At 48.8% G+C, this 15,771-nt stretch overlaps 5 protein-coding genes across 5 annotated transcripts; 1 reads left to right on the plus strand and 4 right to left on the minus strand.

The window, feature by feature from the left end:
- Positions 1 to 769: 769 nt before the first annotated feature.
- Positions 770 to 2,776, minus strand: MNS1 (mannosyl-oligosaccharide alpha-1,2-mannosidase; the record flags this gene model as incomplete). Its single annotated transcript, XM_064900020.1, has 1 exon — positions 770 to 2,776. The coding sequence occupies one exon, from the start codon at positions 2,774 to 2,776 to the stop codon at positions 770 to 772; it is 2,007 nt and encodes a 668-aa protein (XP_064753332.1).
- Positions 2,777 to 3,389: 613 nt separating this feature from the next.
- On the minus strand, positions 3,390 to 5,513 carry LTR64_005683 (uncharacterized protein; the record flags this gene model as incomplete). The annotated part of the gene is made up of 2 exons (XM_064900021.1): positions 3,390 to 5,380; positions 5,465 to 5,513. 2 exons carry the CDS (start codon positions 5,511 to 5,513, stop codon positions 3,390 to 3,392), a joined length of 2,040 nt encoding a protein of 679 aa, XP_064753333.1.
- Positions 5,514 to 6,402: 889 nt separating this feature from the next.
- Positions 6,403 to 10,425, plus strand: LTR64_005684 (uncharacterized protein; the record flags this gene model as incomplete). Its single annotated transcript, XM_064900022.1, has 1 exon — positions 6,403 to 10,425. The coding sequence occupies one exon, from the start codon at positions 6,403 to 6,405 to the stop codon at positions 10,423 to 10,425; it is 4,023 nt and encodes a 1,340-aa protein (XP_064753334.1).
- Positions 10,426 to 11,664: 1,239 nt separating this feature from the next.
- Positions 11,665 to 13,080, minus strand: ERG12 (Mevalonate kinase; the record flags this gene model as incomplete). Its single annotated transcript, XM_064900023.1, has 1 exon — positions 11,665 to 13,080. The coding sequence occupies one exon, from the start codon at positions 13,078 to 13,080 to the stop codon at positions 11,665 to 11,667; it is 1,416 nt and encodes a 471-aa protein (XP_064753335.1).
- Positions 13,081 to 13,397: 317 nt separating this feature from the next.
- On the minus strand, positions 13,398 to 14,132 carry LTR64_005686 (uncharacterized protein; the record flags this gene model as incomplete). The annotated part of the gene is made up of 1 exon (XM_064900024.1): positions 13,398 to 14,132. One exon carries the CDS (start codon positions 14,130 to 14,132, stop codon positions 13,398 to 13,400), a length of 735 nt encoding a protein of 244 aa, XP_064753336.1.
- Positions 14,133 to 15,771: the final 1,639 nt, after the last annotated feature.

Genomic DNA, 15,771 nt, shown 5'->3' on the forward strand with positions numbered 1-15,771 from the left:
CAAAACAATTCGAGTACAGGTGTGGAGTGACACTCAATAATATCTGAAGGGCCTCAGGGAGAAAGGGAAAATAGAAAAGAGTCGCAGGACGTGAGGTTATGTATCTTCGAGTTACAGAGAGAGTACGAAGGAAGATTAGCATAAGTACGTCGAATTGCAAATAAGCAACCCTGGCAGGAGCAAGTGTTATGTTGATCTGGCACGAAAACAGTTCTCTCAACAGAAGTGATAGGAGCGTAAGAAATCCCTTACCTGTTTTGCATCTCTCAGACCAGGGAGAACACCCCTTGTGATCGAGGTGTACCTTTCCACCACGCAAGCTATAGAGGACGCCAAACTTCTGCACGCACATGGTCTTGACTTCGTCGAGGTAATGTACAGTGCATAATGCCTACAGAAGTCGTCGTCGATTCTGGAGGGCAAGTGAATATACACGACTTGCTCGAACATGATGTCTACTCAGAACAAGGAGCCGGACGAGCTTGATCGATTTGAACCTTTCGTCAGTGGGGAGGACCAGGAATTGTAGATGTCGCTGAGGCGTCAATGGACGATAGTGTGCAAAACATGGAATGAAATTGCAGCGTCGAGGGTCGTGTTGTGCCCTTTTGTCAAAGGCTGATGTTCGCAACTGCCTCTAGTGTTGTCCCTGCTTGAATGTTGCAGCTAGGCCGAATCGTGCGGAATAAAGTACGGGTCAGTGCTCGAGCTTCTTCGTCAACCAACATTGTTTTTGCCTTGAAATTACTCTGTTGCTCTCTATTCGTCATCATGGCAGCTTCTGCTCTTCCAATACTACTCTTTCCTTCCTCTCCCATCCTGTCTTCCAAACTTTTCCTTCAGTGCCAATATCAAATCGGGGAAAGATGTGCGCCTCCGTATTGAATACAATATTTTCCAGATCGTTCCAAGGAGAGATGTCATCCTCAAACAGCAGAAATAGATATTTCAATGTCTCTGATAACCAAAAACCCTCCATATTATCTCGTGGCACACGTTGTCCAATCATGAGTCTATTCGTTTTTCCGCCAAACCCAGACGCCGCTTTGTCATGCAAAACTTTTATGCTGCCTATGCTCGTGTAGCCCACAACCATTCCATCCTCATCGTAGACTGCAGTGTGCTTCATGAAGGATTCAAATATTTTCCAACCCCATTCTCGGTACTTTATGTCGCCTGTCAAACGCCACATATAGAACAACGATTCGACCGTCTCGGGTCTCTGCAGATTGTGCACATCGTTTGAGTGAATGTCATAGTCCTCGCGCCAAGATTGTGTGTCTTCAAACGGCAGTGAACGTGGCATCGTCCACTCAGGATCCGTAAAGTTCCACGTCGGTGCAGGCTTACCAATACGAAAATATGCAATCTCTGGTGCCAAACCAGTTGGTGTTACCAGATTCATACCCCAGCATGTTTTCATCAATTCCTCAGCAAGCACGAGGTCCTCCTCTTGTTTCTTTCCCCAGGTACTCCCCATTTCTGCCTTCGCCTGTTCAACGGTCTTACCATTTGTCAACCCTAATACTATTGTTCCTGGGAGAAAGCAAACTAGATGGTCCATCTTAGCAGTTATTTCATGGTGCAGACCTGATTGTCGCTCAACCAGGACAGTGAGATTAGCATGTTCCGACCAAGTTATCAGGTATTTCTTCAGCCCTTCCAGAAACTCGTCCCACATGTCGAGGTAGATCGTTTCACGCGACCCAGTCTGCAGATATTGTTTGATTAGGTACTCGTAGTAAGAATCACCACGACTACCGAGTCGAATATTGCTGCCACGAAAATTACCACTTTCAGGATCCACAAAAATTGGCAACAGATTTCCTTCTCTTCGTGGAGCGTCAATCGCTGCCATGACCTGTTCAGCCTTTTCCCAATATAACGGCTCGCCTGTCAATTTGGACAGATATTTTAGCTCCAACTGCAAGGTGGTGGCTTCAGCAGTCGAAGCCGCTCCACCATCACCACGACTACGCACGCCTATCGAGGTATTGAGAATACACGACGAGTAAGGGATGCCAGTCGGCGTATCGAAGGCACCGAGAAGTCGTTCAGACAGATCCACAGCCTTCTCAATGTATAAGTCTTCACCCTTTTCGCCCACGTCATCCTCGCTCAAGGGTGCGAGACTGGGAAAGGTCGTACTCAAATAATGTGCGCTCAGCAGACCGCCCAACACACGTATGGTTGTCTCAAAGGTGTTCATCTCACTTTCCACCTTGCCAAAATCCAGACTGGTAGATATCCACTCTCTTGCTTTAGCCACCCTCGAGGTCAAATTCATTACCATGGCAGTATCCAGCGCGTCCACTATTATCCAACCAGTCGGTGAACAGACACTTGTCTTGTCTCCGGGCGCGCATCCCATGTTCTTGCTTGTCTGAGACACAGGATGAAAGGTGTCCATGCCCCATGCGTGCTCGGCATAGTAATCCCACGATTGAATGAAGGCTTCTCTGACTGCCTCTTTACGCGTCTTCCACCTATGAGGTCCTGATGCCCAGTGGGTCGAGGTAGATTCACCAGGTATGCGCACGATACCTGTGAGCCATAGCACGCCCACCAAGAGCAATATCACTGCTCCTATTTTATTGCCATAATTTCCTTTCTGTCTGCCGGGTATGTGGTTCGGTTTGTCTTTATACATGGGTAGATTCCGACTATTGGGAGCGAGATAGTCTTCAATTCGTTCTTTGAAGTTCACGTGGTCGGCGTTACCGTAGTACGAACTTTTGATGGTGGGCAAGGACGGCCGGAACGACTTTTTCGACATATTCGGAAGGAATGCGAAGTGTTAGGAGGATCGTATTCGTCGAGGAAAGTGACAAGCACACATTGAGCCAGCTCTATGCCTTCTATTCCAACTCTAAGATTCACAAATATAATCCATGGCACAAGCTAGATTGTGTAGATTAGCTGATCGTGGTTCGGTATAGGACAGGAGTCGGCAAGAGCAAGCACAAGGATCAGATTTCAAGCAAGTCAATTGAACAAAAATAGCAATAGATGCTGTCAAATATGCTAGTCATGCGCAACAACCATTCCCATATAACCAATTCGCGATAAATCGTTTTGTCTCGCTACTGACGCAGGGGGCTTGGATTGGATATCCGTGCCGTGCCCTAAGTTCGATTTGCATAAGCGACAGCATCCGAAAGGTGGAGTTCGTACCTTAGTCATCCTCACAGGCAAGAGCCTTGAGCTCCCTGCATTCGAGATGCATGTATTGACAGGACCAATGGGTGTCATAAATCGATATGTAAGCGAAGGATACACAAGACTATACGAGCTGGAAAGCCATGCTCATTGTGGTATAGATTGAAGCTGAGGACCTGGTTGCAGTATCTGCTTCTATATCACGTCCTACGGCTACAGCAAGACATCCCTTATTGAGGATCACAGTATCCTGGGGCTTTCCCTTGCGTACCTCCCGCCCACTGTTGAATAGTCAAGGCGGTAGTGTATGCACACCCTACAACTCCCAGCAGGCAAAGAGCATAGTCTGCCATCCTTTGCCATCGAGTCCTCGAGACCGCCTTCAAGTGTAACAGTGGTGGGTACACATAAACCAAAGGAACACATGCGAAGCTTCCAACCAGAGAAACAAACTTGTCCAGATCCCCAGCTCCGCCCCAAGCAATCAGTGAACATAGAACGACAAGGACGAATCTGAAAACATTCTTCTGCCACTTGATGTAGGGATTGTATTTGCCGCTTCGCGTGAACAGCTCAGTCTCCAAAATACGGATGGCCGGGAATAGCTGCAATGGTGTCGATAGTAAAATAGCCAGTGAGTATAGAAATTGTACCGCATTGACCATGTGGCTATCTTGAGGAAGGTTCAAAAGAACGACTGTCTTCGTAGAGGAGCCATACGCAGCATATGAGATTGCACCGATAGATACCATTACAACTGTGATGACCACCATGACTGTTGCAAGCACGCCAGGGAACTTTTGTGGGTGCTTCATCGACTCTTGAATGGGTATGATTAAACCCACTCCTTCGAAAGTGAAGATAGCAGTGCCGATGAACAGTGTCCAGCTTGATGAGTTGAAGAGCGTGATGTCGGCAATGCCTCTATTCGAAACAATGGTGAAGATGTCGTAGTAATACAGATAAATCAAGCCAAGAAGAATGAAAGCATCTGCGACAAGGGCTGTGAAACCGAGCTTGCCAATGTCCCGAATTAAGCTCAAAGGTAGGAAGATGACGACCTGTAACATGACCATAAATTTGATGTCGATGAACGATTTGCATTTGGTTACAGCCAAGACGAATGCTTGAAGATTTTCCGCCGTGAAGACTGTGTATGCCGAGACGAAGCCTACCTGGCTGAGGACAATGGAGGAGAGGATGGCAAATCGCATCCACTTGCCATACAGTATACCGCCCATATCACCGAAAGAGGCCTCGACCACGGATCGAGTATTGATCAGGAGGACGAAACAGTAAAAGCTGAGGGCGGCCACTCCCACAAGGACCAAGGAGGAAAAGAGCATGCCTCCGTTGAGAAAGGCTCTTGGCAAGAAGAGTACGCCAGTGCCTACGAAAGACTTGAGGAGTAGTAAAGCTGCGTTAAAACTACTGCCCTCACCAGCAGGAGCTCTTGTGCGATGCTTGCGCCTCTTTTTGGCGCCGGGAGTCAGCAGCGCGCTGTCTTCTGCATAATCTCGTTCCTCCGAGTCGTCCGCTCCCCAGGTGTGCTCAGCATCGGAAGAGAAATACTCATCTTCCTCTAGCACCTCGTCGTCCTCTTCCAGATCTTCACCTGCGAAATGACCGTACAGAGTTAGGAATTCGAAGAAGCTGTTTGTGAACAATTTTGGCTGTGGTCTGTCTGTTTCAACATTGCCACGGCCGGGTGCGCGACCAGTAGGGGCAGGACTGCCAGCATTTCTCCTCAAATAATTGCGTCTGAACCCCCCAGGTTGCCTGATGTTGTTGATGTCCAGTGTTTCGTCTTGGGGCTCCGGTCTCTTTACATGAAAACTTTGGCTGCGTTTGTAGCGACTTCTCATACTGCCATCTGCGTCCTCAGCCCAGCGATATACTTGACGGGTGATATCTCCTCCTTGAAGTTGTAGACTGGAAAATTCGTCCGAGTTCGCACCGTCAAATTGTTGTAATCTTAGGGGACTGCTGAAGCGACCTCTGCCTTCTTCAGGCTGTACCAAATGCCTTTTGACGATCTCTGGATCTTCTTTAGGTGCTGGACTTCCTGCTATCTGTCTTGTATCGAATGATCCGTAATTACTTCGTGGTGCGCGTTCGTTGAGAACTGCATCCACTGCTCTTGGAGGAGTGCCAGCAGCCATCAGAGGAGCTGGCTGAGAACTGCCCGCCAAAGCACTGGATAGGGCAGAGGGGCCGGGGCCTGGTAGAGAAGAATGTTCGCTTCGTATTATGTTATCACTTGTCCTATCTATGAGCATCGGTCTCGAGCTAGGTGTGCTCGTACCCGTCGAGGGTGTTCGCGTATGACCGGGAATGGGTGATGAGAGTCTCATGGTTGATGCCTGCCGGAATGATCTTGGTGCTGACTCAGAGATTGAGTCAGCTCCGATCGAACTTCTATCATCTCTTGATCGAATATCTAGAGGTCGCGAAGACATGATAGGCTGCGGGATATTTGGGTTTCACGGCAGGTCGCTAGGAAACATCAAGGTATATTTCCAGCTCGGTAAATAGTGAGTGCGTGTAGGTAGTGCTACCTAGTAGCAGGCTTTATTAGGGAGAGGAGGACAGAAGCAAACACGGAGTAAGAAAGACTGTATAAGAGCTCGCAGGATCACATCATATTGTCTGCTGGTCAACAAAAGCACGAGATTCGAGTATATCAGCTGTGGGTGTCGTCTGCAAAAAGAAACTCGGCCTGACATGCCTGGAGCACGGGCTACACATTCGGCAAGGGTTGCAAGGGTTGCAAGCCTATTCTGGGAACCCCACCCTCCAGCACAGCCTCGTTAGGTGTGGCTAAACTCCCGCAGGTCCCTGACAATCACTGGTGGCTGTGATCGCCGAAAGATCTACGTGGGGATCAGTTTTTCCGAGCATATAAAAAACATATGTGCTTCGTCTCGTTCCCTAGGTTCGATAATTCCACACTTGATTACATCTTAGGGTGAGGCTCGGTCTGTGTAACTTGACGTTAGAAAGTCCACCATCAAGATTCGCGATATACACATAGCTGAAGAGGCGTTCGGCATTCACTCAATTCACTAATTGCGAGCCAAGGTTCGTGACTTCATTGTGTTAGTGGAGGTCGTTGTGCTGGAAGCCAACAATTAGTGAGAACGCACTGAAGATACAAAGGTGTCAGTGTACCAAGCCCACTCCTGTCAGCATGACACACAGGTAATCGTATTGATGAAGCATGTTTCGGTATCCTAAATTGCAATGGCTCAAGAGCATGGCTCAAAGTGGCCGAGCTTCAGAGGCACTTTGTCCAGAGGCAGACCAAGCTTCCTGACAAGAACAGCTACAGACGATGCAGGCGAACTCCTTCGACGTTCTTCTTTGCCACCGGATGTTCGAGACCTGAGCGATTATGGCACGATCAAACAATCACCCCCCGAGCAGCGTCAAACTCCATTGGCAGTAGCACAAGCTGTCGGTCATGCACTACCGCAAGAGTCTAGCTCTTCACCACCACCCCGACGGACATCTCGGAATGGTCTCACGGAGATTGATCATGATATCACATCGAATACCGGGAGTAAAGCCAGTCGCAAGCCAAAGCCAGCTATCAACGTTGCTACCAAACTCGACACATTCTCGGGAGTCTTCGTGCCAACAAGTCTCAATGTCCTCTCTATCCTGATGTTCATACGTTTCGGCTTCATCCTTGGACAAGCTGGACTTCTTGGTATGCTTGGTCTCCTTGTTGCCGCCTACATAATCAATCTCGTCACAACCTTCTCCATTTCTGCTGTGGCATCAAATGGCACGGTTCGTGGTGGCGGCGCATACTATCTGATTTCGAGGTCGCTGGGTCCTGAATTTGGTGGCTCAATAGGCATTGTCTCTTACATTGGGTTTGTTCTCAATACTGGTATGAATGCTGTGGGTCTCGTCGATTGTCTTATTTACAACTTTGGAAAAGAGTCCGGTATCTGGTCGGAATGGCTTCCAGATTCAGCTTGGTGGCCCTATCTTTGGTCGACGGTTGTTGTCATCTTCTGCGTTACAATCTGTCTCGCAGGCAGTTCGCTGTTTGCGAGGGCAAGTAATGGTCTCCTGCTTATTCTACTCCTTGCAACTTTTAGCATTCCTCTTTCGGCTATGCTCGTCACTCCGTTCACGAGAGCTGGTCACTTGAGACAGTACACACATTTCACTGGCATAACGTTGCATACGCTAAGACAAAATCTTCTGCCCAGATTTACAAAAGGTGCAGCCGGCAGTCAGATCAAAGGCAGGGAGAATTGGGCTGATATGTTCGGCATCTTATACCCTGCAACAGGTGGTATATATGCTGGAGCAAGTATGTCTGGTGATCTCAGGAACGCAAGCAAATCCATACCTTCGGGTACACTTTATGGCATTTTTCTTACATTTGTTTCATATGCGCTCGTGATCCTGGCCATGGCTGCCAGCATATCACGAGAAACGTTCTACAGGAACGTCAACGTCATCCAGGATGTCAATATATCGGAAGTGCTTGTTCTGCTAGGAGAGATCGCAACTACTTCGTTCTCGGTCTTGATGGGCATCATAGGGCCGGCAAAACAACTTCAAGCAATTGCCAGAGACGGTATATTCCCGGGGTTAGGCATATTCGGTAAAGGCACGAAAGGCTCAGACGACCCTATCTACGCTATACTCTTCACCTGGCTTGTGGCACAAGTTACTATTCTATTCGACATCAACAGCATCGCGTCTCTGGTCACCATGAGCTACCTCATGATGAACTTTGCTCTACACCTGGCATGCATTCTACTCAAAGTGAGCTCAGCTCCCAACTTCCGTCCATCTTTCAAATTCTTCAACATCTGGACTGCTACTGTTGGTGCAGTATTGAGTATTGCCACCATGTTCTTTGTTGATGCGGATGCCGCAGCAGTATCTATTGCGATACTTGTGATCTTATTCCTAGTCATCCACTACACCACACCCCCAAAACCATGGGGGTCAGATGTCACATCGGGACTCGTCTATCATCAGGTACGAAAGTATCTTCTACGCCTCAGAACTGAATCCGTTAAATACTGGAGACCTCAAATTCTGCTATTCGTTAACGACCCTAGACGTGGCTTTAAACTTATCAAGTTTGCAAACAGCCTGAAGAAGGGAGGTCTCTTCATACTTGGACACGTCATAGTAACAGAGAACTTTGGTGACTCGATCCCGGAGGTTAAACGCCAGCGAGCTGCGTGGACGCAGTTTATCGACCTCATCAAGATCAAGGCATTCATCAACGTTTTGTCATCTCCTTCAATGGAGTGGGGCTCACGCAATCTTGTGCTGTCGGCTGGACTTGGAGGTATGAGGCCCAACATTGTGATGATGGGTTTCTTCAATCTTGAACAGTTCCGTAGCGAGCAGCCACTAGTTGACATACCCTCTCCGCCACCAGAGAGAAAGAATACAGGTCGACTGCGCCGGAAGAGTCAAGGACAAGTCAAGGGCGCCCTACCCACTGACATCTGTTTTGTGGAGAAAAGAACGGACCTACAAGCCTATGTCTTGACTTTAGAAGATCTGGTACTCAAGCTCAAAATCAATGTTGCTTTGGCCACGGGCTTCTCGGACCTCGAGCTTCCTGAACAGAAAAACGGTGAGATCACGAAGAAGTACATCGATTTGTGGCCAATTCAGATGTCAGCAGAAGTTCCTGCAGGGGAAGACACAGGCAAACAATCGAATCTTACAACCACGAACTTTGATACTTATACACTCATTCTTCAGCTTGGTTGCATCTTGAACACTGTTCCATCATGGAAGAAGACCTACAAACTTCGTGTGGCAGTATTCGTGGAGTATGAGAGTGATGTTCAAGAGGAAAAAGAAAGAGTTATCGCATTGCTTGAAAATCTTCGTATCAAGGCAGAGGTAATCGTCTTCTACCTTGCATGTGGCGCTATCAAGTCGTACAATCACATCGTCAATGGCCAACAGGTTGACGAAGACACAGAGAAGCAAGTGTCACAAGTCTTGGAAGACGAAGAGTGGTGGGCAGAATTGCAACGAGTTCGTGGCAAGGTAAGACAAGGCGAAATGAGCGCAATGGACGCTCTGAGTCTTGCTGATGAGGTCGTCTGGCCTCCACCGTCTCTAGGCGACGGAAGAGACGCCTCTCTTGTTCGCTATGGTGGCCTACGGAAAATACTGCAAGGACCAAATCGTCGGTCCTCCATCGGTAATGTTTCCAACATGGGCGTCGTGCCTAGTATGCGTACGCACAGACTGGACGACGATATGCTTAGCAGACATGCATCGCACGCAAGCGACCACTCATCATTCGAAGATAGCGACGGTTCCGATGGCGACTACCTAGACGATGAGGATGCCGACGACGAATACGAAGGAAGATACGAGGACGACGCCGAACAGTCCGAAGATCTCCGTAGCAGCGATGGACAAAGAACCTCAAAATCACCTCACAGCCGGCCGACCTCCCGCAAAAGTAGCAAGAAATCCTCAAAGAAGAGCAGCGGCCGCAACAGTCGTGCCTCAAGCTTACAAGCTGCTCCCAACGACAGCCTAGAAGACGATAACATATTCACCCATCCAAATTACAACAGACCAGAAGAAGAAGAAGAATCACCACGAGACCGAGGCCGCACTCAACTCCGCTCAAATCGCAGTGTCGACGCCAACGCGAGCGATTCACCAACAACAGCCCAACTCGACCCCGGGACAACAAGCTCCCAAAGAACCCGCAACACCTCACCAACCTTCTCAGCCGACCCAATCCCCGAAACTCGAGAGACCAGTCACGAAGAAGGCGCAGGTCCATCAATCATGTTCGCTAAACAGACCCATCCTCGCCACGTAGACAGCTCTACTCGCCTCAAGTTCGACGCAGATGTCGCTGCCGGTCCTACCAACTCTCGCTCGATCTATGTTAGAGGCACATCGAGCGATCCACCTCCAATTTCCGACCGGAGAGAATCTCCATCCTGCGCAACAATAACCTCATCCTCGATAGCGTCAGGATATCCAGCAGGCGCTTCCCTCCCTCTCTCATTTAACGACCTGCCGTGTCGAGCGCAGCATCTGATCTTGAATGAATTGATGGCTCAGAATAGTCAGGATGCGGCGGTTATTTTTACGACGCTGCCGGCGCCTATTGAGGGTACTTATAAGAGTGAGAGTGACAGTTTGAGTTATATTAGTGATTTGGAGGTGTTGACGCAGGGGTTGGGTCCTGTGCTGATGGTGCATAGTAATAGTATGACGGTTACTACTAACCTTTGAGTGGGTTTGTTGGAAGGCTTTTGGGCTATATATGGATCAGGTAGGAATAGCCACAGGTCTTTTCTTCATTCCGTCTGTCGATTCAGCAGCTTATGCCTGCCAACTTTGATTGGTTCCTCACACGAGAACGTGGGATTGACGATTCAGACTTATGTCATAGACTGAGGTGTGAATGGCTCACTGGCAGGTGGTAATCGAATCCAGGACTAAACAAAACCCCAAGCAACACATCAGCTGCGACACAAGGCATCCAAGAACCCATCTGAAAATACCGTTATGTCGTCGAAACCTTATCCCAATCCATCTATCTACCCACACTCAAGACCTCCCACCGGCACCCTCCACCATTCCCCCTTCCTCAGGCGTCGGCACAATCTCGACCCTCTTCAACCGCCACTCCCACGGCTGCAACGCAACCTGCGACACCAACACCAACAGCGACAATCTACTGATTGCCCCTTCGACTGTCGTGCACGCACTACATCGCGTGGCGTCGTGGAGCAGAGTGGTATTGTTGCATGAGAGTTGTCGGTGGTGGTCGGCGATGGTGCAGCGGTCGATTAGGGGGTGGGAGCAGGATGTGCATATGAATGAGATGCACATTGTTGAGGGAGCGAAGTATTTGTGGAGGGCGGGGGGGTTTGTGGTTCGACGATGGCGTAAGGGTTGTTGAGTATTGATGTGGATAGTCGAGAGCGCACCGTGATTAAGTGCTTTCTGCAGGTTCGGTAGAGAACAAGGGCTAAGTATATACGACTGAGACACACAACGAGGTACAACGCCGTCGCTGGATGAATATGCTGTAGCGAGCGTGGTGTGATGTGATAGTCCTTAGGAAAGCTCAACGAACAAACCTTGGAGATGATCCGAGTGTCTTTGTCTGTATTGACCTTCCATTTCCGAAACGATTTCACCAAACACCCATGCAAACGGTAATAATAGAGAAAGAACCGTGAAGTCGTTGAGATCTCGAACAAAACATAGTAAAGTTAGTAGTGACGGCTGACCGGAGCAGTATGTCAGTGGAAGTCAGAATCAGGCAAACTCGGAAAGTGCTTCCTTATTCGAACATTACTTCATCCTGTGGCCCGAGAAAGAGCCAATGGCTATTGATACATACACCACATGATTTTTTGGTTTGTTGGGTAGAAGAGCAAGAACAAAAAACATACAGTACATACCACAAGTACTTCAATATGCCTAACCAGCGCCAACGCTCGCAATTGAAATCAAAACGCGCTAATTTGCGTCAGAAAGCCTCCAAAATTTCCACTCAGGCCTCTTTTCCCGAATGCCCACTCCAGCTAGACGCTCGATATCGTCGGCACCTTGAGCATTCAAGAATTTTTGTAGATTAATCTCTTCACCGCCTTTCTCTTCTGAGCCGTTCTTGAGCACGGCGGGGTAGAGGATACCGACACCATCACCACCCAATGTGGTCTTGTATTCTTCGTACCCGGCGTCCTCAAAGTCCTCTTGTAGTTTCTCGATGCGCTGCTTGTCAACGTTATCCTTCAGCAGAGTGATTGCGCAGCCACCACCACCAGCACCAGTCAACTTTGTCCAGCCGATATCTGCGTAGTCGACTAGTTCCCTGACACGCTCGAGCTTCGGATGCGACACGCCGAGACTTACGAGCAGACCGTGGTTCATTCGAAAGAGATCACCAAGATGCTCAATGTTGTGTTCGGACTTAGGATCGAAAGAGTCTGAGGTTATGAGTTTATATGCTGACATTGTAACCTGGTCAATGCTGTCTAGTGTCTTTTCCGTCACATCTGGGTATTTCTTCTTCAAAGCACCGACTTTTGCAACTTCGGTCGAGGTTGATCGTGGTTGTTTTGTGTTGACTAACAGCAATGGAAGCTCAGGGAATGTGTTTATCGGCGTTGCTTGGGGAGGTCTTGTGTAATCGGTACGCTTGAAAAGCACGGCTTTCCCTCGAGTTGAAACGGTGTTATCGACCCCAGAAGGATTGCCGTGTATACAGAGCTCGCCCACAAAAGCCCATCTATTTATCCTCTCAAGCTGAGTTTCAACCTCTTCATCCGGTTGATCGGGGTGCGGACCGGAAAGAACGTGTATCTGCTTGAGCAGTGCAGCAGCAATGCACACACAAACGCTGGCGCTTGAACCCAAACCTGCACTAGTCGGTAAGGTCGATCGCAGTACCCATATAGCTGCTGGTGTAGTGGCTTGCTGTAATGACAGATAAAGATATAGGAAAGCTGAAGCCGCAGATTGTAATATTCTTCTCTTGTCTCCTTGCTCTTCTGGCGCGACCTCTTCGATTGCTGGGCGCATAGCTTCCACCAGTTTCTCGTCCAAACTGGTAACCATGTCGTAGTACTTTGGCTTCTTCAAAACCTTGCCGAACACATCCCATGGCAATTCATCGATGTTCCAGGTATGATCCAGGCCTATATCTGGAAAACACAATCTGATCGTCCGATGTGATTTTGACAAGGTAGTGACGTGTAGATAGGAGCGCAAGGAGATGGCTGCTGCCATAGCCGCCTTGCCATGTACGACAGCATGTTCGCCAAAGACTATGACTTTTCCAGGTGCAGACACCATGAACGGTGGTGCCATTGGTGTCGAGTACTTTCGTCCATGATCGCTGGGTCGTGTGGGAAGTGTTCGAGTGCCGTTCATACTGCTGTTGCGACGGATGGTCATCGAAGAGAAAAGGACCAGACTTCAAAAAGAGTGTACGTAGTTGGTAGGGAGACGACCAGTCACGAGTGTTGCAATGCACACCTGCGCCAGTTGACCTGATGATTCAATCTCAATCTTTTGCTTGGGAAAATAAATTGGGGCAGAGTGGGTCGATTCAGCTCGGCTAAAGCAGGAACAGACACGCGAATCATCACTCATTGGTTCAGCAGGTAGTGCCCATGTTTTCCAAAATCCAACCGGGTGGTCCCATTTCTAACCAAACGTTCCTACGAGCACTCCTTTCTTGGGATTCGTCAGATATCGACGTCCCAGCTATCAAATGCAGCTCTCTGACCAGCGTCTGCTTTTGCTGCGCCAGCCACGAAGTCGGCAGATCCGTCCTCAGCAATAGTGCCTGCACCTTCACCTCCGAACAAGCCGGACCACGTTTCCCCTGCGTGGTGCACCCCAACATTCATTGTCAAAGTCGATATGCCACCTTGAGCATTGCTCATAACCACTGCCAAGCCTTCTGGGTGGTCGCTGCTGCCTTGTCTTGCCCACCCAATCGCGTTTGCATCGTTGAAGTAGTCGGTCTGCGTGCCGTACGCAAAGTATTTCCGGGCCATAGCCAAATCCGCAATCTGCTTAGCATAAGATGGTGCTGTGAGATCGCCAAACCCGTTGTGCTGTCCATAGAGATCAGCGTAGAAGATGCACGGATAGCCAGCTTCTCTGAGGAGGATCAAAGCATATGCAAGAGGTATAAACCAGCCTTCCACAATCAACATGCTCAGGACCTGACCTTCTTGAGTATCGTGGTTCATCACGTAGGTTACTGCCTGATCCGGCTGAATCGATAGCCATGTATTGTCCAAGACTGTCCTGAGGTCGGTCTGCTCACCTACAGCGAATTGATGAAATTTGGTCTGGAGTGGTGTATTAAATATGCTGATTACACCAATTGCTGATAGCTTCTCGAGCTGTCCATTGAGCCTCCTCCAGTGTTGTTCGTCCTTCTTGACATACCACTCGAAACCTTGTAACATCATGCTGTTGTCGGACGATGACGTGGTCGCATCGGCTCTTGCAGCAGTAGTGTTCGATGAATAATAGTTTTTCCGTTCATGATTGTGACGCCGTTCTCTTTCATAGCCATAACTCACCGCTTGAATCAAACAGGGTAGAAGGGAGAGACAGCAGATATTTGTCAACAGCATAGCTAACGAACCCTGGGCAGTAGCAATCTGGGTACGTGGGGAGAATAAGCGTTGGCTACTGGCACCTCCCCTTACTCACTTAACATGAGAAAATCCTGATTCGTAGGATTTTTGGTTCTTCTGAGCATCATGGTGGACCGACGATATGGTTAAAGTGGTTACTTCTTCAATTTTCTGAGAATTCCTGAACGACTCGAGTACACGCGTTATGTCCCGACTGAATGAGACGGTCGCATCAAAGAATCCCAGGATTGCAACGATGCCCTCACGCAAATTTCGCGGACACCGTATGTATGTTGCGGTTCATGAAGGCTCTTGATCGCAACTGCCTTTCATTGGTGTTTCAGGTAGAAGATTAAGTCGACGATCCTTGCCCTTGGGGTATCATTCACGAGATTGCAAACGTCTCGAAGATCTTTGTTGCGACTGACTACTGCAGTCACGCTACTGCATTGACCGTTGTCAACCATAGTTACGTCTTTTGCGTCAATGGCTCTGGGCCGAAAAGATTAGAACACCTTCGAGATGAGAAGGACGTCGCGACGCGTTACGAAGCTGGCGCGTCGGCTAGTTCCGATCAGGATTATCTAGCAATTCAATTCAACTTTGTGTGTACATATTTACCTTGAGCTCGAAGCATGTTCATCAAATATACCTAGGTAGGTTTACATGTCGCTGCTCGGCAACCACGTCAATTACTGCTTGGTTGTGAGCCAGCCCTATGCCTTGACGAGAAAGACAATTACAGCATTCACCTGCTCGGTTTCAGACTCAATCCTTATGATACTCTGAAGTACATTAACGTCAGAGAACACCATACACGGACCGTCTCTTTGTCGTGTGCAGCTGCTATCGGATCAGGCCGTAATGTTCCCAACCATCCCAAAGTCACGTACTCGCGTCTGATAAACAGGTTACTCAATGTATCGCCATAGATACTGAACAACATGCGAACATGCTAGATGACTTGATCCTCAACTCGCATTCAAATTTTCCCATCGTGACCGAGATGAAGTTCGGGCTCGACATGCTTTAACCTGCGCAACGATGCCTGCGACACAAATCAATTTACCTTTTTCAGCGAACCCGGTCTGCTCTCGTCTTCCACACCATTCACCTTCCCATACAACCACTTCAAAACAATTGTACTCAAGGTCATAGTCAACGCACTCCCCACAAACAACCCAACCCGCTGCTTCGTATCCATCAACGCAAACAGAGGGTACGGATAGAACCCATTCCTCGTATAGCACAGCTCAATCCAAAACCAGTAAGTAAACGCAATACCCAGACTAAGACACAGCGCCGGCAAAGCACTGATCGCCCACGGTGGCGACAGGAATAACAGGTCGATGAGTAACATTGCCGTCGGGATGAGGTGGAACGATAGATCTGGCGGAAGTGGTAGCTCGAGTTCTTTGGGGACAACGAGTTCCGGGTCGATGGCGCGAAGTCCCCAGTAAAGTGT

The sequence above is a fragment of the Lithohypha guttulata genome, assembly GCF_036872675.1.
Source record: "Lithohypha guttulata strain CCFEE 5908 chromosome Unknown scaffold_4, whole genome shotgun sequence".
In the NCBI taxonomy this organism is placed as follows: Eukaryota; Fungi; Ascomycota; class Eurotiomycetes; order Chaetothyriales; family Trichomeriaceae; genus Lithohypha; species Lithohypha guttulata.